A 27,794-nucleotide genomic window follows, 5' to 3' on the forward strand; every position below is an offset into this window, starting at 1 on the left:
GCCCAAACACATTTACAATAAAAAATTAGACCTCTTAAAAGCACTTTATACAAATGTTCATACTATGTATGTACTCTATATATTACACTTTAAAATACATAAATCCCAAACTATAAACCTCACTTCAAGTTTTTGTTCAGTAGTTTGCCAAATACCAACAGAAAAAGCTCCAAAAAAGAGAGTCGCATCTGAGAGAGGACGTGCCTTTTAAAACTAGAACCCACTACTTCCTCCACCTTTAGGGCACTTTATGGAAGACCATCCTAAAATTTGCACAGCACATTGCACTTTAACAGTTGCATTACCCAAATGTACACGCTTCTTTTGTTCTATAAAACTCTGTATTGACCCCAGGCTTTAGAAGTGAACAGAAGCAAAATGCAGTATATGGAAACCAATCAAGCCACCAAAGAAAAGACTGGATCATTGACAATGGCAAGAAATGAAAGAGCATGGTGGACAATTTTCCACAATTTAAAGTTTAAAAGGGCTTTAACTTTTTTTTTTTTTTAAACATTTCCATGTTTACTGCATTTTTCACCACGGTATGTAATACTCAAAATCCTCCCATAATACTGCATAACTACAGCTTCGTCAATCAGTGTTATAGACCAAAGAAATGTCATGTCTTTTCAAGTCCCACCTATGAAGCCGAATATGCAGCACATGCAAACAAGCACTGATGGACTTTGACTTTTTAAAGCTTTCCCTCTGACCAGTGCTTTTGCAACTGGAGTTTGGAGACACTTGGACCCCGATGAATATAGCTACAGTATAACTTATAGTATTACTCAAAAATCCACGAAGCAACCCTTCCCTGCGCGTAACGTGGTTGTAACTGTGAAATACGTTTCAGTACTAACATAATACTGCAGACTGTTGCTTTCTTTGCCTATTCGACACTGGCTAAAAGAGTATCAAATACGCCACTATATTTTTATACCTAACATGATGTAACATCGATGTTAAAAGCCTGAGATTGAGGAAAATGCATGGGGAATAAAACAGGGCTCATGAGGGAAGCAGGAGATTGTTCCAAAAGGCCACTAGTAGAAAAGTCCAGCACAGTGTGGGTTTACAGTCTGAGAGGCACAGACACTGAGTAGGTTTACTTGGTTTTTGTGAAAGAATTTACTGGCTGGGCTAGAAGTAAGGTCTAAGTGCAGTCCAAAAGAAAAGGACTGCGTCACATTCATAGTTAAGATACTGTATAGAAAAGTCCTTAACATTTCCCAGAAATAATAGTTACATGGCAATAGAATCAAGTGTGATTTGAAGCTGAGTCTATGCCAATAAAAAAAGGTCTGTTTTTCAGAAACAAAACAAAAAACATTGTCTGATGAGTCCAAAATACTGACTTGAGCATTAAAAATCTCTTTCGGCATATTGACTATGTTGATAATAACTGAATTGTCAAAATGTTGCCACTAAACTGTCAAGATTTGAGAGCATTTAGGCTTGTTATGATAGTCTTACAATTTGAGTCATTGATATAAACGTCTCATCTCTTAAGTTAATAGTGCACATACTACATTCAGAAACTTTTGAGGGACAATAAATCAACCAAGGCTGCACTTTGGTCAGAAACTTGATTCCCTTCTTAAATAGCCCTATTGTTCAGAATTGTAAATAATATGGATGTGGGCGTTTTATATAATTATTAAAGATTCCAACTGAATATTGAATTACACACATGTCGACTTGAATCTGCATGTAAACATATTGATAAAGAGCATTTATTCTCCTATGTATCCACTCGCGCTCCATTTAAAAGTGGCACATTGCTGTCAGAGTCCAGCACGGTCTGTAGTTCCTCCCCGGACTCCCGCTCCTGTCCCGTTGCCACCACCAGCACCTCAGGCCCGTCCCGCTCCTGGCGTGACCTTCGCCCCCTGGCTCTGCTCCGCCTCCTTGGCCCAAAATGCAGCAGCCCCCTGAAATCCACATGGGCCAGCATCACTTCAAGGGTGAGGTAGATCGACCAGAAGAGGGCGAAGCAGCCAAGGAGCAACAGGAACTAGCGACAAAAGCACAGAGCAATTTAGTTGACGTTTTAGAATGAGATCTTTTCCATTTTAACTTCAGCATAAGCACATGCAAAGCTTTATCCTAGCCCAGTGTTTCTAGTGGATCAGATTCATGAAAAGGTCGAACCACTTTCTTATTGATGTTTTATTTTCCCGTGTAAATCAAGTTGGGGGTACTTGGCGCACAGCACTGAAAGGTATTCAAGACCTCGCCCACTGGATAAAGGCTGTGATAAACCCTGACATGATCCTAAAGTAACGTTGATTTGCACAAGTGTTTCTGTCAATGCGTCTTATAACAAGAATGCTTGTAAAACCACAACACAGACACAAAGTATCAGTGTCTTAAGCAGAAATCAATTTACAAGTACGAGACAGAGAAAAAGAATTGATTTAGATCAGGACTGGGAAGCTCCAGGAGTTAAATGTTTGAGCCCAGTGGTTTATGAGTCTGACATGGGGCCGAGACTCATGTACAGAAGAAACATTTATTAAGGTTACTGCACTACATTAAAATTACATAACACTGTTGCTTGTACATTCTTACGCAGCTGCTGCTATTGATGCTGGAGCCAAGTCAGAACATACTTCACAAAAACATCCCAGTGTGGGATAAATGTTCAGATATTCACAGTCTTCTTAGCTTATCAATCATTTCCAAAAAGCGGCAGATACAAATGTGAGGTCGTTAATGCGTCCATATTACGCAATAGTCCCCCCTTTTTTTTTCTCCGCTTTTTCCTCTCATTAAACACACTGGATTTGGGCGCTCAACTTGACTTCACTGCAAAACATGTCAAATATCAAAAGTCCAAAAGTGTAGCACCTTTGAAGTGCACTTATGTTAAAACAAAGAGCTTTACCCTGAGGCTGTTGGAGGTGAAGGGGCTGACTATCTCCGGAGGGACGTCCAGGCCTGGAGGGCATGGCAGAGAAAAACTGTCGTCCAAGTATTTGCCACTCATCGCATCCTTTACCAACCTGAAACAAACAACAAAGTTGGTATAGTTTAAAAATCCCAATATTTAACAGGCTAATACGTTGTTTTCCAATAATGTGCTGAGTTTATATTGTGACTTCTGGAGAAATAAAATCGCGAAAGGTTGTGAAGAGTCATTACCTCTGCCTGTCTTTGACCTCTATGTACGTCATAGAGGAGCCGTACAGACTGAGTTTCCACTGCTTAAGGACTCCTGGGTCAGCACATTTCTGTAACTGCGGCTCTTCTTCAGGAAACAAACATGAACCATGTGACAAACAGATATTCAGATGTGAAACTAATCAAACCTTGCAGAAACTTACTGTGGTCAGAGATCCTGAGCTTATATTGTCCTTCAGCTTTTTCGCCCCAACAGCGAACAGTGGAGAAGGTCCAGTCCTGGTAGCCTCCTGTGTCCCTGAACAAAGACAGAAAAAAACATAATTAACACTACGCAAAAACACATTTTACCCCGACTAAACTGAATTCACTTCATTTACATTGATTACCAACTGTGTGAAATGAGGACACAATGGGAGTTGTCCTATTACTAATAATCAGGGGCCGTCCTCTGCCCCCTGTTTACCTGTCAATTGCACGGCGGGCTCCGATCACTGACGCCATGCCGCTGGGACACACCAGGACGAGCTCCACATTGCCACGGCAGGGATGGGTGATCGTCACGGTAACAGCCACATGCTCCAGTGTCTGCATTCCCGAATCTTTAAGGTCATCTGCCGTAACTATGGGAGACAAATTAATTATGCTTAATATGTATTACTGGGATCATCACGATTTGACAGGTAGTGTAATGCAGAAGAAGTGTGTAATCTAACATGGAAAAGGCCGTGACTAAACTAAAGCACTTCATTTAAAATTACTCTCTTCATCAGTTCTCCCCTTTCAGTTTCATTCTATAACCAAACATTTAATCCCGTCTCTCTCCTGGGTCACAGGCACTAATGAGCCGTGGTGCTCCCTGACCATTTAGGGATGAACACTCCTCGGGGCAGGGTGGGGACGAGAGCGGCACTTGTGTAAACAGAGGAGGAGAAGTGAGGGGCTGAGATGTTGTGAAGACTGAAGAGGGTTTACATATGGTAAGACGCATGTATGTGCATTGTGTAGGCAAAGGGTGCAAGAAGTCAAGAATGAAGTACAAATAAAGTAAATATAGGAAAGAGATTTGATGGATCAAGGTTTCCATTGGTTACAATGATCAATCTAAAGGATTCACATTCACAAACACAATCTTATCAGTACACGAGCGCACACGGACAGTGGAGGGAAGGTGGAGGAAATGTTTTGCAGGACCTGCGATCTAACTGTCAACATTTGTACTGGTGGGCGAAAGCTGTCACTGAACCACTGCCACTTCACTGCTAGGTGAAAGCTGTTAGACGAAGAGTAAGAAGTAACAGTTCAGCTATTTCCTATGTGCAAATACAAAGTGGTGTGGCAGAGTACTACAGATCCCAGGATCAATAATGTGTTTTTGTTTTTCTGAACAAATATCTAAAACGAAAAACTACAAATGCTCAAAAGGAGAAACACTACAGTAAAACCAAGAAAAACATAAAACAAAAACTAATCTAAACCTATGATTTCACCAAAACAGAACTTTAATTTTGAAACAACATTTTCTTCCACACTATTATTGTGGCCCCCCAGAGAAAAAAAACATTAAAACATTAAGCCGGCAGTCTGCGCACACAAGACGAGGACTTGACAAATGTACATTTATTGAGATTTACAGCCCAAGTATTTTTGTAAGTCACTTTGGTTTAAACTGTCTTTCTCCCTTTGTTTGAGTTAAATGTCAAGTTCAAGTGTCTGGAAAATCTCAAAAACTCAACAAGGCTATAAAATAAGAAGCAGATTCCTGGAAATCTGTATTCTGGAGGCAAGTCAATTGTTTTGTGCTATTCTGATAAAAACCTCAAGGAAAAGAATGAAAAAAGAATTTCAAAACAAAAGAGAAGAGTTCAGATGTTTACACTGCAATGAATTTAGGCATCAAAGTCAACAGAGGAAAAACGCATGAGGTTATGTATACACAGGAAGTCAAAATGTAGAGGAATTTAAAAAATCTGAAGGTGTTGCAAATCTCAAAAAGTGATTCAAATTGTGTGCCAAGCCTCACAAACTGGAGAAGATTGCCAAATATGGAGAGGCAGAGGGAGACGTGAGCGGGGAGGGGACAGGGGAGTGCATAAACTCTGCAAACAGCTGTCGAGAGAGTGAAAGACTACAGGGAAGACGGATGTACGAGATTTGGTTTTCTTCCCATTTGTAATGATTGGTTTCTATGTGCTATATTCTATGCTTATTCGGTGGCTTCAGAAGGTTTTCAGATTGCTTTAAATTCCATTTTATTATGTAGCGGTCACATACTAAATCACATACATTTCTCTTTTATTGACTGAAAAAGACCTACACAGTGATCCCCTACTCTGAATAGAAATGGTATAAGTTAACGTAACTATTCAGACCCATACTTTTATTTATTTCTCCTTTATTTAATTTGGAAAGTCCCACTGGGATTAGGAATCTCATTTCCAGGGGATCTATTGTGACTTTTTAGTGGAAGGGGAAACCAGAGTACCCAGAGGAAAACTACAGACATTGCAGCTATTACTCTCAACCGTGCAGCAGTTGTGCCCTTTTGGAATCTTTATACATGCTTCAGGGTACGTGTGTAGGTTTTTTTAAAGAATGAAAAAAAGGACATAGGAATAAGTCATAATAGCATAGGTCATGCTACTTCTTTGTTTGCATAAGATAAAGCATCTAAAGTAGTGGTAGTTACCATTCCATGTGCGAATGAGTTCATCAGGATATGTCTCAATAGACACAGACTCTTGTATCAGTGGGCTTTGATAAGACAAAAGGAAAGGCACTGACTCCCAGACCTACAACACACACAGAAAATATGAGTTCTCTGAATTGCAAAAAGCAGCATATTAAGACAGTTCAAAGTAAGAACAAAAGACCTTTGCAGCGTTCACGAGTCTCCAGGCGTTGAGGAGACCAAAGCCGTGCTGATGGCTGTGATGGAAACCTGCCCCATTCACTCTCCAGTCTGCGCTGCTGTCACACTGTGTGAGGTACAAGCGAGATTTCAACATTTAAATCAGGCAAAAATAAAATAGTACTGAAAAGCTGAAACACTTCACTGTGTATTACACAGAATCCATTTCAACCTATTATACTGTATATTCAATTCATTTTTGTGAATGGTTAGCTCATGCCTTGTGTGATTGTACCTTGGTTGCGGTGAAGGCGATGATGTGCTGTACGTCTCTCCAAGTGAGGCAGGGTCGGACCTGAAGCATCAGAGCCACCATCCCGGCAGCGAGAGGCGCCGCGGCCGAGGTCCCGGTGTGGCCCTCAGTACAGCCAGTGCCGCGCTGCATTGACCAGTCTGAAGTCACCTATAACACGGGATATTACATCATGAATACACACACAGACAAATCTCAAACACACAGTCTACAGAGTGGCTTTTTTATATTCAATTCCATTTCCAAAACTATTGCTCACGTGATGTAAAATATGACCCGATGAATAGAGTGGACAGTAGACGGGGATCAGGGAGGATTCCCAGACTTTATGTTTACACTCCGACAACATTTGAGCGCACAGCTGTCCAGCTCTGACAGAGGCTTACAGCTACTACACAGATGGAAACCGACTATACACAAACCTTAGGCCACTTCTAAATGTCCACAATGAGATTTCTAAAAACAATGCCCGACTATGTGGATTAATCCATTTGTTCATACAATATGAAAGCAATAGAAACACACACATATATGCCACCAGAAAAGTATTGAAGATATAGTATATGGCCCCTATTTAATTAGTCATGTATTGGTGATATTTTACGAGCAGAAATAAATTGTAACTGTAATATGTTTAAACATTTTTAAGACAGCCCGGTGATACTTCTGCTCTCTCTAGGGTGTATTATATTGCAGTTGTGTATAGGTTTTTGTTCAAAGGCTAATCATGCTGAGATTAATAACATGTTTGAGTAGGGTTTGGTTTCTATGGCGCCACCCCCAACATCAGCTAAGAGAGGTCAGTGGCTTTGACTAGGCCAATTTGTCCTGTCAACATCCATCACTGTTAAAGATTAAAATAACATCTGGACTTTTTCATGTGGAGGCAGCTCTTTTCAAACCTTATAATCCAGGAATATCATGTCAGCAGAGTTAGGGTTAGTCCTTTCATCAATCTTATTTGTATTATTATTATTTTTGACTTGGAGGTAATCGCATACGTTTCATGTACACACTTATCTTTTTTAGAACATAGGGGAGTCATTTACCAAGCATTTGCTCATGTGCAAAAGTGGATAAGCAGCACAGTTATTTTTTTTTAAGTAATGCAGCATCTTCTCATTTACATATCAGATTTGGGGTCTAATACTGCAATACAGGCAATTTCAAATGGTAAATTAGGTGCAACATGTCCACATATAGCTTTATGCTTTTTTCCTCTCGCTATTTAGCATCTGCCTTGATAAATGACCATGACCCCCATGTTGTTTTGTATATAATACTGTACTCTGTGTGACAAAATATTTTGTTATAGACTTACCAGTCAGTTTTTTCTTCTCAACCATTTTTGAGCCAAGGCACATTTTTTCATAGAAAGAAATCAAAAGGCACTCCACTATCAGAAAATGTAAAAAAAAATGTAACTCTGTAGCCTATATTCACAATATAAAGTGGTTCTCATCAAAGTGTCTTGAAAAGGAACACTGTATAGTCTCGCCACAATGCCTCTGTCACCGCCACATGTTGCCTCCATGCATCACTAATTCTCTTGTCTCAAAGAAATTAGCTGCCTGCGGCCACTTACTGATATGGAAGAGTTTTACATGGTTACTCTGCCAGTCACTAGACAGCACAGAGACTTGACAATGGCACATTATTTGCATGTTATAATCTATTTGTTTTCAAAAAATATTTTTACACCCACTAAGTGGACCTGGATAATTTCCCACGGCACACCAGACAATATCTCATGGCAGACTAGTGCACAGTAGTTGAAAAACACTGTATAGTATAAGTTATGTTGAAGGAATATACTTAAGAGAATGTAAATTACATCTGACCAGAATAAAATGATTTATATCTAACTTACAATGCTTCTCAGCCGGTTTCCTCCGCTGCTAAAAGTAACAGCCAGCATTGATGCACACTCCTCAGCGTAGAATGGCATCCTGCCCTTTTCATCCACAGCTCCTTCAACAAGTACAAGAGCAAAGCATCAATAAACTGTGGCATAAATGTTGTACCTATAGGCACTCATCATATCCTACCTATTGTTATCGTGTAAATGGAGTTGGCATAACCATCATAGTTGCAGTTGTCGTTGTACTGGCCTCCGTTGCCACTAGCAACAACAAAGATGCTGCCAAAACCACGTCTGCCTGCTATGACCCCATGCTGCAGTGCTGCCTATATGTAAAAATGTTAACATTATGAACATGTACATTATCATTAGAACTCTACTGCCCTCTACAGGTCCACATGAGCAGTGCCTACCTTTCCAAGAGGATGTGGTCCATCAACAGTGTGGCCATCATCATCTGGACCCCAACTAGAAGAGAACATAAACAGGCACACAATTTATATGCAACTATAAAAAACCCTTCATTTAGAATCTAAATCTCAAATATTTCATTCTTTAAAAAGTAAACGGGGGAATATTGGTTAATATTGGGGGATATTAACTAGATTTCAATTGCTTTTCACACAGCCAAATAATAAAGTTATGTTTTGCACCTTTTATGTGCATTATAGAGAAATTACATGTACAATAGTAACATATCACTTTCAAAGGCTGTGACAAACACGGTAAACAATACTATACTTGCTTACCTGCAGCTGTAGATGTCATTGACTTGATAGTGTTTATTGAAAGCTATTGCCTCTAGACTGTCTGTCAGTGGACCATCCAGGACTCGAATTCCTAAACAAACAAAAACAATATTTGTACCTATCATAAGATTACACCTGGGTGCGGTTTGACACACAATCCTTTTTTTTACCTGCCACTTTACTGCCGTAGGCCACTCCCACAGCACAGAAGCTATTGTTGGGCACAGCAGCGATCTCCCCAGCGCACCTGGTCCCATGATGGTTGTCACTGTGGGCATCTGGGTGGGGCATGGGGTCAGGGTCATTTGAGTTCAGGTCGTAGCTGCCTTCAGGACTCTGAGGAAACAGAAAATAACCAAGTAAGTAAGTGCTTTATTTGTCATCGTACAATTGTACAATGAAATTGCATTCAGATGTTATGGTTAGTCTGATGGTTATTCAACATGTAGCATCAAGTAAATGTTGTATGTTAACTGATTTAATTGTCTAATACATAGTTGGGCTGTATGTCTTGATGCGTGTGCTCCACTCCATCGTCAACGACAACCACAGTGATGCCATGTCCAGTGATGTTTCTTTCCCATAGTCCCGTCACATTTATGTCCATGCCTCTATTGACATCATTGTGCTGTGATTAAGAAAAATAGAACAAAATAAATATGTATACATCACCTTCTTTTTTTTATGTATAATGTTATTATATGTATTAACCAGATGCCACTGTTGAGGATATCGTGGGTCGTTAAAGGCCACAGATCTTTTGGAGCGAATGAGCACTCTGTCCTTGGAGTACCACAGGACGTGTGGGTGAGCTGCCAGCACATCTCCTGGCTCCGCACTTTTTCTCCAAAATCCAACTCCAGATCCAGGTCTGAGTGAACACAGCAGGAAGTGGCCCTCCAACTGTCCGATCTGCCCTTGATTTTCCAAACCCGCCTGCTCGGCTACCTGTGTAAGATAATGAACAAATCAATAGGTATAAATATACAAACTTGATGAACAAAGCTCCAAAATCTGGAAATCTGAGCAAAGTTTCAGAGCAATTATTTCACACAACTAATCATATTTTGGTATTTTACAAGCAAGCATTTCGAACCATAACATTTATAGTGAGCTCAAGTGAATTACGGTACCTTATCAGCAATCAAACCCAAATCTTCAGAGTTGCTGTCCTCATTTTGGACCTTCACTGCCCAGGAATGACCAGGTCCACAGGAGGGGGGTGGCCAAGGCAAAGTAGAGGAAAGCGAGAAGGAGTAAGATGGTGACGCGAACGGAAGGAGGGCTATAAATAATAGGGTAACAGAAGACACAAAGACCAGGAGAAGAAATGGGATAAAGTATGATGTTGCCATGGCACCCAAGGGCAACAGATGGGGTACACCAAACAAGGCTTCCTCATTGGATCACCAACCTAAATAACGACAAGAAGAAAAGATAATAAAAATCGGCGTATTCTACCCATTATAACAGAAAATTCCCGCAACAAGAATAATCAAATTACCCCTGCTCATCAAATAATGTGACCACAACATACAGAAAACATAAACTCTCCTTTTGACTTGTATAAAAATGATCCTCTGCCCTGCTCACATAGCTGTGGCCAGTGTATGACAGATTAGCACCAGGGTGAATCTAATGACTAAGATTTAACAGTTTAACGAGACCCGGTGACTGAAAATACCACAGTGAAGCACAAACTCTACTTGTGGTTTTACAACATTAGCAAAAATGTGTTAACAACATAATAAATGGATCGTCTGATGCCAAGTATTTTCAATTACCAAATTTGGCTGTTTTCTGTAATGATTAACAAACCCAAGACGAACAAATGTTGGATTATCATAAAAGGTTCAGTGATGAATGTTAATACATGTGCCTTTGTTCAAAAGCATAAAAGAACAACTCACAACAACATTGGGGTGGCATGATGATTATTAGAGCTAGCGTGTGGCTAGGAAAAAGTAGGCTAATCATCGTAAAACATGGCAGTTCGAATTTTTCATACATTTGATAAAATCGTTCCAAATAAAACTGTGACCGTAGATAGTGTGTTACCTTTGAAGTAAAGGCGATATTTTAATAAATTCCTGCGGATATTGTTTGAGTAAAGCTGAACTTGTCATTTCCGTGAAACCAGAACATAAGCACTACGTCATAATCTAATACGCATGCGCAAAGCTTTGGTCGAAATCGTTCACAAAATTAATAATCAAGAAAGATAAAGATAATATTTTTTATTACCGTTCTAGTCACTCCCGTGTTAATTTATACAAAACTAGGACTATTATAATCATGATATTGCTTGTAATTATGAAATCTCGAATTTCTACACTGCAGTTTTTATTGTTTGCTAGATATTTTGTTAAACAAGTTATTTTGCACTCATTTATTTTGCATACATGCTCTAACAATATGAATTGGGATTGGGATTTTTTTTATTTTTTTATTGTGTTGCTATGGCAACCATTTGTTTAGTCTCAGATGATCGCAGCTTTACAAGTTTTGTGCATTAGCATTTGCTCAACAGGATACTGATAGAAGCTCGTTCTTCGCAGACAGGAAACTGTGTAAGGGTAAGGTGCAAATATTTACAACAAAATGTGAATGACTGTTTAGTTAGATGGCTTTACTACACCTTTGGCAAAGTTCTATGTAGTAGCCTATCAATCAACAGTTAGGCTACTTGAAGTGTTGTCATGCTAAAAACAAAAATAAACAATTTACTGTTTCTAGAATAGCTGAACAATATACTTTTGCTTCCAAATCTATTGTCTTAATCAGGAATTCAAGACAAAGGGAGAAAATGTCTTTACAAGACTTAAACGCCCAGAACGATGTTGGTGTTAATCTACTCAATTTCAAAGTTATTCGGGACCATTCTGAGCTTTTTAGGGCAGAATGCATGCGTCTTATGGAAGAAACAAACAAAGCATGCAAACGTATGCAAGATGATGACCAAAAACGTCTAGGTGAGAAGACACAACAGCATAATGTAGCTATCATCATCATGTTCTGTGATGACCTACACAAATCTAATAATTCCTGTGTTGCTGTTCAGATCAGAGAGTAAAAGACATCCACTTTCTGAAGAAGGAGCTGGAACAAAAGTTGGAGGAGATTATCTTGGAGACAGATAATCTCATAACATTACATGGGAGGGTGCAGAAAGCTCTGGAGGCTTGTAAAGACCCTCTGAAAGCCGTTGTTCAGTGCATAGAGGAGAGGTATGGCTGGTGACTATAGGGTTGGTAAAATGCAGAGGCAGGTATAAGGGTTACTCAAGTACAAGTGTGGAACTATACTTGAGCAGTTGGATCAAACAGTACATTTTACTTCTACTTAAGTGAAAATATCATTACTCTTACTTGATAAAAAAAAAATGGCTACACTACCCACCTCTGGTGAAATATCATTTTTTTCTGTTCTTTTTAAGTTTTAGTTTTACTTCTTTACTGTACTTAAGGGCCTTCAGACCTTTTCTGTTTGGTTGTTCAGGATGAGACGTGTCCCACAGGAGAGATTCCATGACTCTGTGGACCAGGAGTTGCTGAAGGAGCGGGAGGCCATTGAAGGAGTGACTGTGCTGCTGCACCGTGTGGCACAGCAGCTGACCGAGCAGATGCGGTATATAAATATGAAATATGTCAGCTGCATCAATTTTGTACAGTTTTTTAATTTATTTACTTTGAACGTCAGTTTTTCAGTGCTATAGTAATCAAAAGTATATGTAAGCTTAATTTCCATCTATGTGTGTCTGTCTAGTTCTACATAAGTATTGCTTTTAAATAATCCGACTTTTTATCTGTTTCCAGAAAAGCCCTTGTTTGACCTCATACCTGTCTCGGTTTTTTCTATCAATAAAAGTCAGTACGTTTTCTATGACTAGAGTTGTGTCTTTTTCAGGCTCAACAGATCCTCAAAGTACCATCTGGAACATGATTTAAAGGAGAAGTTTGAGGCTCAGTCCATTGACAACCACTGCATTACTATGAACGCTCACTCCGTGGAAAACATGCAAGAATCCCCGAACAAATCAGTTCTGCCAACGTGAGTCAAATCAGCTTGAATGGGTCTATGTACACAACCATGTAGTTAAGCCTGCACAGACCACTGAAATGCATATGATTCATGTATTAGTTTAACAGCATTCATGTTCAGTCATTAGACAAACACATTTAAATTGAACACTGTGACCTGCACCTTGAATGAAAACAAATATACAGTTTTGTTTAGGGCTGAAACAACTAATCGATTAATCGACGACTAATCGATTAAATAGTCTACAACTATTTTAGTAATCGATTAATCGTTTTCTGGTTCACAGACTCAAATAGAGCAAAAATTACATTTTTGATGAAAACCTACTTTGTTTTTATAGTAAGTGTATGTAGTACACTTTGTACATTGTAAATTTCATGAATATCTGTTTGTGTCTCATCCAATCAGAAGCAGAATTAGCACGAAGAGCCTCCAACAAACATTTACTTTACGTTTACTCCATCCACACGTCCTCAAGCGGATCCACTTTAGCTTTATGTGATAAAAAAATGGAAAAAATAAAATTTTCCTACACCATTCATAGCCAAGCGACTAATCGATTAATTGTAAAAATAGTCGATAGATTAATCGATTACAAAATAATCGTTAGTTGCAGCCCTAGTTTTGTTTTATCCCTCAACAGTGTTCATCTATCAAATTATGCTTTCCTCATCTCACTACTGGTCATGTAGTCTAATTTGTGTAATTTCTCTGTGACATTTAGCCTATCAGTGACTCCGATGCAGTGGGAGAACATCTCGGACATAAACTTGGCCAAAGCGGAGCTGCAGAGGAATAACTCCATGTCTCTGAGGGCCCTGGTGGAGTCCCTCCTGGATCAAACCTCCTCTGATTTGCAGAAACAGTGTCAGGCCACAACTTCGGCCTTTCAGCTCAACGTCCAGGAGCTCAAGAAGGCCAAGGGGGAGATGGAGGATCAGCTGTCGAAGGTAGATACAGAATTAACGTTGTTAAAAACATTGATACTTTATTAAAACCATAGAATAAGCTTAATTATTTCCTATAATAAATAATAATCTGTCTTTTTAGGGCTCCAGTAGGTGGCCAGCTGGTCACATGGCGGCTCTGTTTTGGACATAGCTATTTTGCCAAATATGTACAGACATTTATCTTAAAAACACTTAATAACACACATTTAGATTATTTTTATTGGCTGTGTCGCATGTGAGATGTGTTGCTTTGAATAAGTTCTTCTTCTACACACTCAATTTTGTACATCAATTTATTATACTTTATTGTTTTGTCAAGTCAATTATGGACTTAACGCAACCTGTTATGTAAATCCTTGTGTGCCATAATATGTCATAATATGTCATAATATGTCATAATATGTGTGCCCTCAGATCTTGCTGGAGAACAACAAGCAGCAGACGATCTGTGAGGAGCTGCTGGTGTCCATCCAAGAGAATGAGCGCTGCCTGAGTCTGGCCCAGGCCCGGCTGTCGCTGCGGCACAAACGCCCATCCAAAGAGCAGTGCTTTGACCCTGCGCAGTCACAACTGCTCAGCGAAGTCCAGCAGATCACTGCCTACATCACCAAGTAAGGGGTCATATAGCATGTGGATTAGAGAGATAAATATTTATGTATTCTAAACTATTGGAGTCTTTGATGTTCTAACACAGTGACAAACTTTGCTTTTCATAGAGGTATATATATTATATTTGGCTTGTTGTTAACATGTTGTTCACATTTGTAGATGTTTGATCAGTGAGTAATGGTCAGTGAACGTGCCAAGAATGGAGACTCGAATGTGGAACTCTCCCATTGGCTTATTGGTCTAAATAGCTTTGACAGTTGAAAAGCATTAGTGATTCTAATCTACAGCAAAAAATCACCCATTATAGTTGATGCTGTTTTCCACAACTTTCAACCAATAAAGAGAAAATGTTAAATACCTTTTGAGTAACATGTGCTTGTGCACCAGGCTGCGTGAGGCGGTGACCCGCTCCCAGGACGAGCAGAGGGCTTTGATTCAATGCCAGTTGGAACTTCAGGAAAACATCAAAAACAAGTCTGCTGCTCTGTACATCGATGAGGTTGTGTGCGCCCAACACAGGGAGCCCATCATCATACACAACTTCTGAACCACCGCCCAAACAAGCTGTCCCTATAATGACCTAAGAAAATAAATGCATATTCATTTTTTGGTGTTATATCTACTGGTAGTATAGTATATGTATTTACTTGGTGTTATGTTGACTGTGACATATTTTAACTACGAGCTGTGACAATTTGTGACAATACCGATCGCACCTCTTCTGCAAGGGGACATTTTAATCAACACAATCACTTTATCTACACATTCTCCTAAAATCAAGTCAATTTATCTGTTATAATGTCGTTGCTAAATATGTTAAGGTCCAGAGAAAATTGTACACATTTGAAAGCAATGAAATTTCGTATGAGGGTTCTGGGTTGGTCACTCTGAGTCATTTGCATGTTTCAAATGTCCAATAGTAAAAAATGTGGCTTTTTATTCTAATCAGACCACCATTATATATCTTTGATTTGTTGTTGACTTTTTGATTTAAAAAAGGTTTTGTATTTAACAATTTACAGTTCCTTATTTACACTGTGGACTAGAGTATTCATTTTAAGTTGGATAAATATCTCCATCTGTACTGCAGATACTGGTATTTGTAATGTTGGTCTGTGTGGTGTTTATTTAAGATACTGTTCCAATTCCAGTAATAGAAAACACAACATGATTCAAGCAGAGGTGTTACCCTGGATTGTCCTGTCGAATGAAGCCTGCAGGCCAAATAATCTGTTGTGGCGGACTGGTCCTCAGTAAAACCTCTGCAGAATTTTACGGTAGTTTGTTATGGCCACTTCAATTATAGTTTACAATTATGCATAAAGACAAATCTCCACCTTGTCATAGGTACAGTAATAACTTTATTGGTGCTGCCAGTGTCTTGGCAGATAAATAAACACTTGAAAGTGGAATTTACAGTAACTGAGAGACAAAACTCTTACAATGTTTTCTTTTATGGCATACTTTGGGTAGTTTCATTGGCGATTAAATGGTCCCTGTTAAAGGATGTAGTCATTTTCAAAGCCCTATTACATCTTGGTTTTGTTAATATGCATTGTGTAGTTACATGTGCAAATCATCAGTCAGTGCAGGAGCAATAGAGTAGAGAATCTATCTGAAAAATTTACATGTAACAGTATATGTACATGAAAGCTATTTGTACAAGAAAAAGTGACATCTCATTACTTTGTATACAATGTTTTCATACGTTGGCCAGTTTCACTGTAGAGGTCCATAGCAGTAAATGTTCTCTTGCTCTTTCAATATACGTTCCCATGTAACATTACCTCACACAAACAAGCATGCTCATTTAAGCCACATACAACATCTACATGTCCATCTTGATTCCCCGTTTCAACATAAGCTTTTGTTTGGACATTAATATTTTTATACGTATTTTACTTAACAATAAAATCAAGCTTGGTCCCATGTATATGGCCAACACTTCAAAGTTCAAAGTTCAAAGGCAGGTCTGAGATTGTAGGGGCAAGCACAATCCTGGGGGCTTGTGAGGATTATTCTGATATTTATCTGACCATTCTCTTAATTTAATATAGTATAATTATTATTAAGACATAGCTGATCATTTTCATTTTAAATCTTTAGATATGTGGCTAACAAGATCCAAACTTTAAATTCAATGTCCAGCATTTGTTCAGGAACACAAACAAACATTATAGACATTTAAAAACCCAGGGGTTCGTAAAACTGATATAGTAAGACCTCTTCTGGACAGTTTAAAATAACTCTGGAGTAAATGCCATGTATTTTCCATGCCTCTAAAGTTCATTAATTACAACTTAATGATAAACCGCTTCAAAATCTTATTTTTCTTAAATCATTCACAACACCAACTCCATAGCCATCTCTTAAGATTCAAGTAAACATATTATTATCCACTTTTTTTGCCATTTATTTCAGTAGAGATATGTCGTCAGTGAAGTCCCCGTGAGGATGGATGCAGCGGGCAAAACGCCACTGACAGACCATGAGACACAGGGGCAGCATGAACAGTGCGCAGATGCCGGCCATTATGTAGGCGATGGTCATAAGAGTCGACTCGTCAGTTTGGGGGATGTTGTAGCCGCAATCCTCCAGGTCCACGCCATGAAACGGGCCTTCTACCGATGCCGTGCGAAACTCATCGTGCACTGAAAGCAAGAGAGATCATGATTATTATGTATTTCGTTTGACACTTTTTGCTGGTTTTAAAAAGAAATGCAAAAAGAAATACAAATACACAGCAGATTACAAATGCATACTCATAGGACGGGTAAGATACTCGCTCGTCTGTACAAATGCGTTGATATAACTGGGTGAATGTGATTGGAGAACTTGTGAATGCAGTGTGACAACCAAGCTTTTGTCCACCGCACATGAATGAATAATGCATTAGATTGTGAAGCAACTTTTGAAAAGCTTTATTATTCATATTTTTCATATTATAATTATTAAAAATCTATCCATACCATGACAAGTGCTGACTGCAAAGCCTATGCGCCTCTTCTCTCGGTCAAAAACGACATAAAATCCCTCCATGATGACAGCCCCCATCACTGTCCCGGTGCTGGACTGGGACACTGCAAACTTATAGCAGTCCTCCTGGGCAGACGCAACGTCCTCCACTGGCCTCAGGTATTGCTGCGTAATAAATAAAAGAAGAAGATTTTACAACACACAGTATTTAAATATAATAACAATACTAATCGGTGTCAATACATTTGTAGAAGTATAAGTAAAAGTAGGACGGCAGGCCAAACATTTCACCCTCCATTGATTATGAGGAATGCAACAATTTTTTTGCCTTATTGCTTTATTGTTGTCCAATAGCAATTCTATTCTATTTGGGGCAACAAAAGTTAGTGATTCAATTCCAGCTCTTTCCACAGCTGTTGTTGTGTCCTTGACTTCACCGTTCTAAAGATATTTGGAGCCTTAAAAATGTCTATTTATTATTTATAAATAGTTACCTGGGGCAGGATGGATATTCTGAAGGACTGGTTGCGGTTTTCACTCATCAGATACAGAGAGATGACGGGGAAGATATGCCAGGGTGTTGTGCCGGCCTGCCAACACACCAGTTGCTCGCCCAACCAGAAACCAGACGGGAACTGCTCAGTCTGAAAAGAAATATATCAATCAATAAATGGTCAGAACATATAAACCTAAAGGTCACATATGACGCATTATCCTGTTTTGTTGCACATTAAACTGGTGGTTGAAAACAAATGCAACTTGGCTTTAATTTTTTGTGCATAGAGAACAATCTCAAGTAGTTATTGCACCCTCTGGTGGAACCAAAGGTAGCCTGTTGGTTGCAATACAATGTTTTGTGTATACTTAATGCATGATATGAAATATATATTTTATTTCACCAATAATCAAAAATATTGCACCTCTTAGTAATCTTTTAGGGCAACTTTAAAATGAGCAGCAATTGTGCATTTGAGTAGATACAGCTCGTTTTAATTTGACATTCAAGAAAAAGAAGAAAGGGACAAACTGAAGATGCTGCTTCAATGGCTTTGACCGCTGCCTGGAAAACCTTTCTGGGCAGTCGAAGGTTGGTGGTTCCACTATCCACAATGCTCTTGTCATAGTTATACTGAAATAGAATAAAAACAACCATTATGCAACAATTATCAATCTATTGCTGTTTATTCACTGTTAATTATTACCTCTTTACAGTCCATGTTCAGGTCCTGTCCATTCACTTCAATTCTCACGATAATGACTTCGTAGTACCACTCTCTGCGTATCGGAGTGTACCACAGCTCGCCGACAAAGAGGGTGGGGTCAATGCCTCCGATGATCTGTGAGAGCATGTTTTTAATGAGATTACTCAACATTAATGATATTCTTCAGCAATCACCTTACGAGCATTCACAATTAAAAACAGTCCCTCCCTCTGTAAACATATCTGATATTCAGCACAATCTTCCTCTGCACTAAGGCTGCACAATGTGATAACAGATTGCAGCAACTGTCTTTCCTGGTTGGAAGAGTGTAATTGAGACTCACCATGCTGCCTCCGACTGTAGCACTTCCCAAAGAGTAGTTCTGGGTGAAGCCGGCTCCACACAGCTGCAATGAGAAGAGGTTTGGGACGGGCGTCTGACGAACCAGAGAGTCAAAGAAAGGCTCCAAGTTCTCATCCGGCTGTACAGATATAAAGGTGGTTAAATAAATGAAAAGTGTTCCACAAAAGCTATTAACGTATCTGAATGAATTATCGGATTATTACCCGCGCTATATCTGCATAAGCCAGTCCCAGGATGCCCTCCCAGTTGGAGCCGTTGATGAAGAAGCGATCCGATTGGATGATGGCCGCAATGTTCGCTCTAAGCGTTGCATTTGGCCCGTGTGGGACAGAGACCAGGTCAGTGCCCAGCTCCCCCTCCCAGCGCCCCTGCGTGTATGGGACGTACACACTACGCCCAAGGTCCCGATACGACAAGGATCTGAACAGGGAATAAATGTACAGAGATACCAGATTATGCAGTCAAGTATAGTAATGTCATGAGGTCAAATGTCGATGTGTTATATGGGTTATATGAATGTCAAGATAATTGTCAACATGCGAGTGTTAATACAAAAACACTAGGGATAATTATGACAAGCCTGTGATTAATAATGACCTAAGGGGGGCAAAAAGGTTTCAGTGAAAACTTCAGGAAGAAGGAGGCTATAATTTGTCCAATCTTGTTTTACACGTTATTAAACATGCCTCTATGGTTGAACAATTTCCCACATTCAATAAAATTATGTGAAGCTCAATATAAGACATAGTAATAAAGCATACACAGAAGAAATTTATAATAATTGGTCATTTAGAATATGATGGGGCATGAACCAAGATTACGTTAATCTGAATATATTTAATAAAATAATTTCTGACCAATATATAAGACCTGCTGTTTTACTCACAGTGAGCGGTGGTAGTATCTTTTTAGGAAAGGGTGAGCCGCTGCACCCACAGCGAAGTTACTGCTCCCAGTGTCCACCAGGATGTTCAGCTACAGAGGAAATGCAAAGATGGAATTAAAAAAGGCTGTGTGCAAACCAGATCAATGAAATGACTGAATCAGCTGCAAGAGAGATGTTGGGTTATAGTTCTTCACTAAAAGAAAAATACAGAACCTATTTTTACCCCAAGGGTGGGTATATAGATTTCACGCAACTTTTAATAATAATTTGAGGTACTTTTGTTGCATAACTATACATTGTTACAGTATCGTGTCCGATATTAAACATTTACTTGTAAGGAACTAAACCAGGTTCAAGGTAAGTCTGTCAAAAGTCATGACTAATAATATGGACTTCACAAGGTAAACAAACGAACAAACAAATAAATATATAAATAAACAAAAATCTAGGTCTCTCCCAGGATTAATTAAGCTCTGACCTAGCCAAAGACTCCATTATATCCATCAGTGTAAAAACAGTCTCGGGGGAATCTTTGCTAAACCATTGTTTGGTCCTGAGCCCGGATTAGACTGTGGTGTGCACTGTCACTTCCGGCTGCCCTCTCTGTCCTTCTCATTCATGCCTCTAGTCTCCTCTCTCCTCCGTCTGCAGCTCTCAGAGAGTATCAGATTGTGCAGGATCAGTCAAACACCCTGAAAGAAGTTCAACACTGGTAAGCTAAATACTACACATAATTCTGACTTGGATATGACCAGGGGTGCCCAAAGGCCCTCGGACAATTTCTGCTGAATTGGCACACATCACCAGAGACGCTACTTTTCAACTGCAAGTTGATTGATGATCAAAACCTCAAAAACTAACATTTCAGTATGGGCAGAGATCAAGTCAAGGCTCCAAGGGTGTAAGGGAATGGTTTAAACCTCTATAAATGCACTTAATAGAATGTTTGACTACATTGACCATTGATCTGTGGCCCTCCAGGCTTTATACACCTCAATATGAGGCCCTCGGTGAAAAAAGTTTGGCAATCCTGAATATGACAATTCACACACCTTGCCCCCAGTGCCTGCGTACTCTTATATGTGTATGTCCTAATCTTAAGCACAGCAATATTGTGTCATCAACTGTGTCATTATTGAAATGTTTTCATTTCATTTTCCTTCATTTTTCAGACATGACATGATGTCTGTTAAATAATGGGTCTGCCCAATTTAAATATCCGAAAGAAGCTACTCCGTCTCAAAGGCGAAGACAGCAATACATTTGGGCTATCAAATCCTTTACAAATATCACTGATACAAGTACAGAGGGCAGAATAGGCATCAGTCTGTTATTAAAATAGTTTTCAATTCCAAGCACATCTGTCCCGCAGGGGCACAGTTGGGGCAAAGACACTTGGGCAAGACACTTCACCCACCTTGCCTCCGGTACCTGACACTAGTGCATGAATGAGAGTGTGAAAGGGTGAGCGGTCCCTTGATGTAAAGCGCTTTGAGAGCCTCATGTGGGTAGAAAAGCACTAGGTGCAAAAATGTGACCAACTGTTAAACAAGGACTGAATAAACCAGAGCAGTGCAAGTTCTTGTTTTGGTCTAAACCAGGTCTGAACCCAAAATCAAAATTACTGAACTTTGAAAAAAATAAATAATAATAATAATAATAATGGAGAATTGTACCCCACTTCCCCCATTAAACATGAATCTGTAGGGCCTGGGAGTTTTGTTATCAAGAACCTTGGCTGATAACAATTACCTAACTCAGACTCCCTTTGCACCTCTCCTAAAAACCTATCAGTCCAAACCTTGCTCCATACCTTTTGAGGAGGGTTTCCCACAGCCATCTCCACGTAGTACCCCTGTCCCGATTTGCCTCGCAGATTGTCAATCATGTCCACGAAGCTGATACCTGTGGCGGCCCCCCTGCGCCTGCGCCGCGCCGCGCCTGCTGTGCCCTCTCCGTGCGCGCTGCTGGCGACAGGTGGCTGTCCGGAGCGGGCGCCTTGACGCAGTGGCACACGGATGGCCAGGGACAGGCCCGACGCGTCCACGGCGCGTCCACCGCTCCCCAAAACGCACAGCATCGTCCATAGATAAGTGACAGTCAAATGGGGAAACGGTAACAACTCCATGATGAAGAGTTATTTCAGTGTTTTTTCTGAGTTTGAACACGTTTGATTCAATTTGACATCCACTCTGCAGCTGTAAGGGGGAAGTTATCAGTTGGCGGTGATGCTAGAAGGAGGGCTAAATCCAAAATGTTAGCAGAAGCCTTTATAACCACCTATTATCGCGGTGTGTGGCGTCAAGGCTAATGCAAGCGATGGCAAGACACGATGTCACGCGAAAAGGCTGTGTCTCTAAGGGAAACCAACCCGCGACAGGTCACAGGCGCCCTCCTATCGACGATAATGATGAAGCTGGCCCTCGCTGCTTCACGTAGCCCTTCACCAAGCCACGGGCCCGACGTATCCTCCCCGATTTGGTAAAATGTTGACCCACCAAAGCCTTCCGACCTCCGTCCCTGGAAGAGGCAGGGCTGTGTCCGCATCCCTCAGGCCCTCTGCCCGTTTTTCACTCCGCTCTCACCGCCTCCTCTTCCTCCATCCACCCCGCTGCATCCTCCCGAGGCTCCAGCAGCAGCGACAGCAGCCCGAGCATCACAGCCTCCGCCAGCTTTATGACAGCGACCATTTCCGCCCGGCTTTCAGAATAAGGTACTAAGCTGCCGGCCACGAGGACACGCGGTTCCTCTGGCACCATGAAAGTAAATCGATCTTAGCGCACCAATGTTTTAACCACTTTCATTTTACCCCTTTGTTTGAACAGGCTTAATGTGATCGAACCTCGGATTTTTCATCAAGACAAGTTCTCCAGGCAGGTAACAGTAACTAACAGGGTGACAAGGGCTGCACTAGTGCTCGTGCTCTCTCTAGGGCTACTCATGAAACTCTTTAGGGGGAAGCTATGCACAAAGGTTATTAAAAGGAAAAGAAAAAAAAAATCTAAGCCAGTTAAATAAAGATTTGCATGAATTGTGTAAATCCAATATACAATAATAAGCTGATTATGATTATAAATAGGGCTAAAATAAATGTTGCTGTCCTGTGTTAAATGCTTCAAGTAAAATGTCCTTTGGTTGTTATGTTTTCAAAAGCCGTTGACATGGGATTGTTTAAAGTCAATGTGCAATTTGCGTATTTTATACCTTTTTATTTGTCAAGAAGGCCTATATATACAGACGCCCATCTATGTATGAATCAGCCCATGGTCCTGCAATTTGAGGGGAAATGTGGTGGTATTGTTTAAAGGCACACTGCATAACATTTTGGCCTATACTGTTGACATCAGTACAAAACATGTTCCTAATGACCAGCTCGACACAGAAAATGCTATCCCTGCAGTGGGTTATGAAAGAATGGATTTGGATGAGAAGACAATTTAAATCTCAAATTCTGCTGCCTTTAGTCACACCTCCATGGAGACGAGCTGGGGACGTCCCATTGACAGTGGATTACTGTCAATGGGACGTACCCACTCCCAGTAAAGTTAGAGTCATGTCTTAGGAGAGTCGAGCACGCTTGTTTGTTCATTTATGAGGTATGATGAAAACATCTGTCATAAAATAAATGCTTGTATTTCAGTTTTATTTATTGGGTAAAATTCTACGCGGTGTGGCTTTAACGGTACCCAGCCCTAGTTCTACATTTGTATATTGAACAAATGATGCTGCCTCTTCTCCACAAGGAAGTATCCACGAGTGACTCTTTTGATTAAAACGTGAAGATGGACAAAATACACAACTTGACAGTATCTTATGTCATTTGGTGCTTCATGTTATGCAGCCAAGAATGATAAAATGGTGAAAAAAAAATGGCCTTGTGGATGCACAAGGTTTGACCATATTTATTTTCTCAGATGGGACAGTTCCAGTACAAAGGCAAAGGGAGGAACAATGGTGCCGGGTTTTCTTCATCTTTTCTGTGAGTGGTGTGTTCAGATGAATCCAAAGAGTGTGGGAATAATCTGTCCTGCTCGGTTTCCTCACACCCTCCGTCTTTTTGTCCTGGAAATAAAAATAAACAAAACAAAATTGAACAGCCAACACACAAACACAAGCCTGAACAGAACTACAGATGGCTTGTATTTTGAGATTACTGTGCTTGACATAATAAATGTGGAATACATCATGTGACCAACAACTACATTAAACCAAGATTTAATTAAATCAACATTAATAAAATGCCACTGGTCTTTATTTTTTGACTTTACACTATATTGGTTCATGTTTTAAAGCCACACCGTATAAATAGAAGAACTTTGAATGTGGAGACTTGTAACATTTTGAGTCAGTGTTGATATAAAATGTTCGTACTTGATCCCCACTTCTCTTTAGTGGAGAGTCGCTCCCTATTGTCGCCCGACGGACATTTCACGGGGAGAAGCTTTGGGGTCCCACTGCCGGCCCTGGAACACATGCGCAATTCACAATATGTTTGGTTAGATTTTACAGATCCTACACACAAACTCCCTATTGTTCTGAATTTATTGAACATTAGGTAAAATGCAAACCCACCAGTTCTGGGAGTCGGTTGTTCTGAAGCCTTTTGCAAACGGGTTGCTTGCGATCTTCAGCTGTGTGATCTAACCAATGCAACAACATTATTTCAACTTCATACCGTATTTTTGACTGCTTTGACAATTAATTCAAAATATAGATTCCTGCTTTCATTGATGTCTTTACTTGAAGGCAGCGGGACATTTCCTACCCTGTGGTTCTGATACGCAGTGACAGCCATGAAGCGTGTTTCAGGGAAGGAGAAGGAGCTGAAGTTTCGTCGAGCGTTCAAGTGGCTGTTTGGAGTTGGATCCACGTAGACCACATGAAACCGCGGCTGATAACGATGCATGGAGTTCAAGATCATCTGTGATAAATGTATAGGAATGTTTCCATTAATAAGTTATTGATTTAATACAGCACTCAGCAAAATACAAGGCCTCATCTGCTGCCCCCGCGACCCGGCCCCGGATAAAGCGGAAGAAAATGGATGGATGGATGGACTCAGCAAAATAATGTGATTTGATATTTGTGCGATTTTCTTTAGGTACAAGAATTAAGTTAAGAATATAATCTGATAAACATTTTCTATGTTGGAGAATTATCTCTCTATTATTTTTTTAAATTCATGGTTGACTATGTAATTTAATGTACAATATTTTATTAAGTTTGATTAGGAATATGATCCAAGGCAGGGGGGGCGATTCATCATTGCCAAAATACCGAGGGCTGACCTCACCATTGTAGGCTAAAGTTAAGAACCATTTTCTGCAAATGCCAAGTTTTACATCAGTGGTTCTAAAGTGGTCTGGCTCCGAGACCCGCCATTACCGTAATGACAAGCTGCGACCCAAATTAAACTGTGCTTTGTCATATAGTGTATAAAACATTGTACTTACCACACGTGTTTTCATTGAACAAGCCATAGATTTGCTTTTAAGACTGAAATTATGATAAAACTAACCCAATAATATGAATTTTAACATACTCCAGTGTGTTTCCGTTTAGTTTCAGATGGAAAATATTGAAAAAAAAGTTCCCTACAGACTCGCGACCCACTTTTGAGTCCCAATCCACCAGTTGAGAATCACTGTTTAACATTATATATGACCAAGTGGGATGTTCTGCAAGGACATTTAAAAAATAGGCTATAAAAAGACACTATTTCTTGCATTTTTAGAGTACTTTAACAGGTATTTGATGCGCAGAATATTGATTGGGGGCCAGAGGTTATGTGCTGGAGGGCCGGATTTGGCCCCCGGGCCTGATGTTGCCTACCCCTGCTATAAGGCTTCCATGGGTCATCATTGACTGCAGTGCAGATACAATGTTAAATTGCTCTTTACACCTAACCTAATCATTATACATATCTTATTAGATTGTTTTAGAAACATCAGTAAAATCATGCATTTAGAAGTCAATTCAATTCATTGGCCCATCACAAAGGAGTCGCCTCACAGAGCGTAACAGAAATGACTGATTTGATCAAACAATTCAATGGTGAAAATCAATAGTGAGATAGATGTCAAACGTAAAATACTGTTGACAGTTGGGAAAATAAAAAGAAAACAAAAGAAAATCTTAAATGCAATATTTCTCCTCTGTCATCATAACACCCTGTGTGTTCACACTTCAGCTTCTTTACTCACATGTCCATTGTCATCAAGCAGGTTGTTGGTGAGTTTGAGCGAGTCGAAGGAGACGGTCTGTTTCATCCACTGGGCTCCTCGGGCTGGAGAGTCAGGGTGAAAGTGCATCCTACTGGGAGCAGCCACATCCGCCCGCCCCGCCACCAGCCAAGACGAGCTGTGGAAGGCATATCTGAACGAGGCAAGTGTTCAGTAATTATTGGGGAAACATAATTACAAAGACTAGACATGGCTAACAAAAGAAAATAGAGTGAATAAGTAATGTTGCCACTTTTTGTCTCTTTATGGTTAATTTGTGTGAACTGAGCAAATGTTAAAGATTGCACGCAGTCCTTTTATTGCAGAGATACCGACCGTAGTTCACACATGCAGAGAGGACTTTTTGGTAACGTGAACAGAGCACTTAGTACTCTTTATTTTAATCCATACCTGTATCTTTTGTCATCGACAGGAATAAAGTCCATCAGCAGGACATACTCATCCACTGGGTCCATCCCCGAAATTCGAACTTGGAAAGTGGGAAACATCCTCCTAAACACGTGGTAGGCACAAACTGAAAGGCTATGAAATACAACTGAAAGCACATACTTGTAAAACTAACACTACTATCACTTGTACACCATACCATACTAGGAAAAATATGAATAGACAAAAAAGCTAGCTAAGTAACTAACTGAATAAAGCTAAAATATATACTAATTCGTAAACGATCAATATACCTAAGATTACAAAAAACTGTTACAGTACCTTCCTGCTTTGGTGACGATCATTTCGGTGCCCAGTTGATCGAATTGTTGCCACAGACTGTGCATCTCCAGCTGCACGCGGACTCCTGTGACCTGCGGTGCTTTGGAGTTTAACAGAGCATCGAAACATGGCAGAGACAGCTCCAAGTGGTCAGCGAGATGAGAACCTGAAGGGACAAGAGCAGTACAATGAACCTTAAGCAACAAAAATACTAAACAAGTAGTAGAGGCAACAGAATCAGTTAAATGTACTCTCCAAAATGATTGTGAATAACATTTTGGGTTCATTTCCATCTGTGAACACAAAGCTATTTTGTCACTTACAGATTTTCTTCGCTCACAGCCCTGTTACTCTTGCTTCAAAATAATAATACTCAAGTAGAGGTAAAAGGTACTGTGTGCTAAACTACTTCAAAAAGTACAGTTACTTCAATAGTTCATCTTAGCAAATGCTTTCCAGTCAAATTTCCCGACACATTCTCAAGCCCAAAGTTTACTCACCCTCCATAATTTGAATCCTCAGTTTCAATTCACAAATTTGCAAATGTAGCTATAAAGGCTCTGACTTTTTCTTGTTCCTCACACCCCTCTCGGAGTTTGTCGAGAGCTGGTAGTGAGCGCTTGTGGCCAAGAATAAGGCTTTATACACCTGTCCTCTCACTGGGGAGCATGTTGGTTGTCTCATCAATTACAATGCTGTTAGGGCTGTGACATGCACTAATCACTATGTGTACATCGCCACTTAGAATCCAAATGGTTACACCGCTATTGTTTCTTATAGCCTAAAGCATAAGAGAGAGAGACGGACGATTAATAATATCTTACTCATTTGCCAGTTGTTGAAAGGTGTGGACAGATGTAGACCGCTAGTTTTGGGTTAGATTTGCCGTAACCAGAAACACATTAAGCACTGTGTCG

The 27,794-nt window shown here is 40.0% G+C and overlaps 4 protein-coding genes across 4 annotated transcripts; 1 reads left to right on the top strand and 3 right to left on the bottom strand.

Moving 5' to 3' along the window:
* Window positions 1-537: 537 nt before the first annotated feature.
* On the bottom strand, window positions 538-11,054 carry pcsk7 (proprotein convertase subtilisin/kexin type 7). Its single transcript, XM_079555471.1, has 17 exons — window positions 10,959-11,054; window positions 10,034-10,314; window positions 9,612-9,848; window positions 9,394-9,528; window positions 9,071-9,236; window positions 8,901-8,991; window positions 8,565-8,619; window positions 8,339-8,477; window positions 8,161-8,261; window positions 6,273-6,440; window positions 6,000-6,104; window positions 5,816-5,918; window positions 3,593-3,749; window positions 3,330-3,424; window positions 3,148-3,253; window positions 2,891-3,008; window positions 538-2,017 (listed from the first exon to the last, which is right to left on the bottom strand). The coding sequence occupies exons 2-17, from the start codon at window positions 10,253-10,255 to the stop codon at window positions 1,745-1,747; spliced, it is 2,271 nt and encodes a 756-aa protein (XP_079411597.1). The 5' UTR covers window positions 10,256-10,314; window positions 10,959-11,054; the 3' UTR covers window positions 538-1,744.
* A 626-nt stretch (window positions 11,055-11,680) lies between these two features.
* Window positions 11,681-15,089, top strand: tekt1 (tektin 1). The gene is made up of 7 exons (XM_079565190.1): window positions 11,681-11,872; window positions 11,962-12,127; window positions 12,399-12,527; window positions 12,807-12,950; window positions 13,666-13,891; window positions 14,306-14,502; window positions 14,888-15,089. Exons 1-7 carry the CDS (start codon window positions 11,707-11,709, stop codon window positions 15,045-15,047), a joined length of 1,188 nt encoding a protein of 395 aa, XP_079421316.1. The 5' UTR covers window positions 11,681-11,706; the 3' UTR covers window positions 15,048-15,089.
* A 789-nt stretch (window positions 15,090-15,878) lies between these two features.
* On the bottom strand, window positions 15,879-22,622 carry bace1 (beta-secretase 1). Its single transcript, XM_079554581.1, has 9 exons — window positions 21,741-22,622; window positions 19,928-20,016; window positions 19,245-19,461; window positions 19,022-19,159; window positions 18,679-18,813; window positions 18,504-18,605; window positions 17,971-18,120; window positions 17,470-17,641; window positions 15,879-17,151 (listed from the first exon to the last, which is right to left on the bottom strand). Exons 1-9 carry the CDS (start codon window positions 22,053-22,055, stop codon window positions 16,913-16,915), a joined length of 1,557 nt encoding a protein of 518 aa, XP_079410707.1. The 5' UTR covers window positions 22,056-22,622; the 3' UTR covers window positions 15,879-16,912.
* On the bottom strand, window positions 22,498-27,384 carry LOC306964255 (T-box transcription factor TBX1-A; the record flags this gene model as incomplete). Its single annotated transcript, XM_079558237.1, has 8 exons — window positions 22,498-22,676; window positions 24,299-24,390; window positions 24,500-24,567; window positions 24,693-24,848; window positions 26,131-26,302; window positions 26,560-26,691; window positions 26,878-27,043; window positions 27,378-27,384. The coding sequence occupies 8 exons, from the start codon at window positions 27,382-27,384 to the stop codon at window positions 22,498-22,500; spliced, it is 972 nt and encodes a 323-aa protein (XP_079414363.1).
* Window positions 27,385-27,794: the final 410 nt, after the last annotated feature.

Source organism: Gobius niger (genome assembly GCF_951799975.1).
Source record: "Gobius niger genome assembly, chromosome: 1".
NCBI classification, from domain to species: Eukaryota; Metazoa; Chordata; class Actinopteri; order Gobiiformes; family Gobiidae; genus Gobius; species Gobius niger.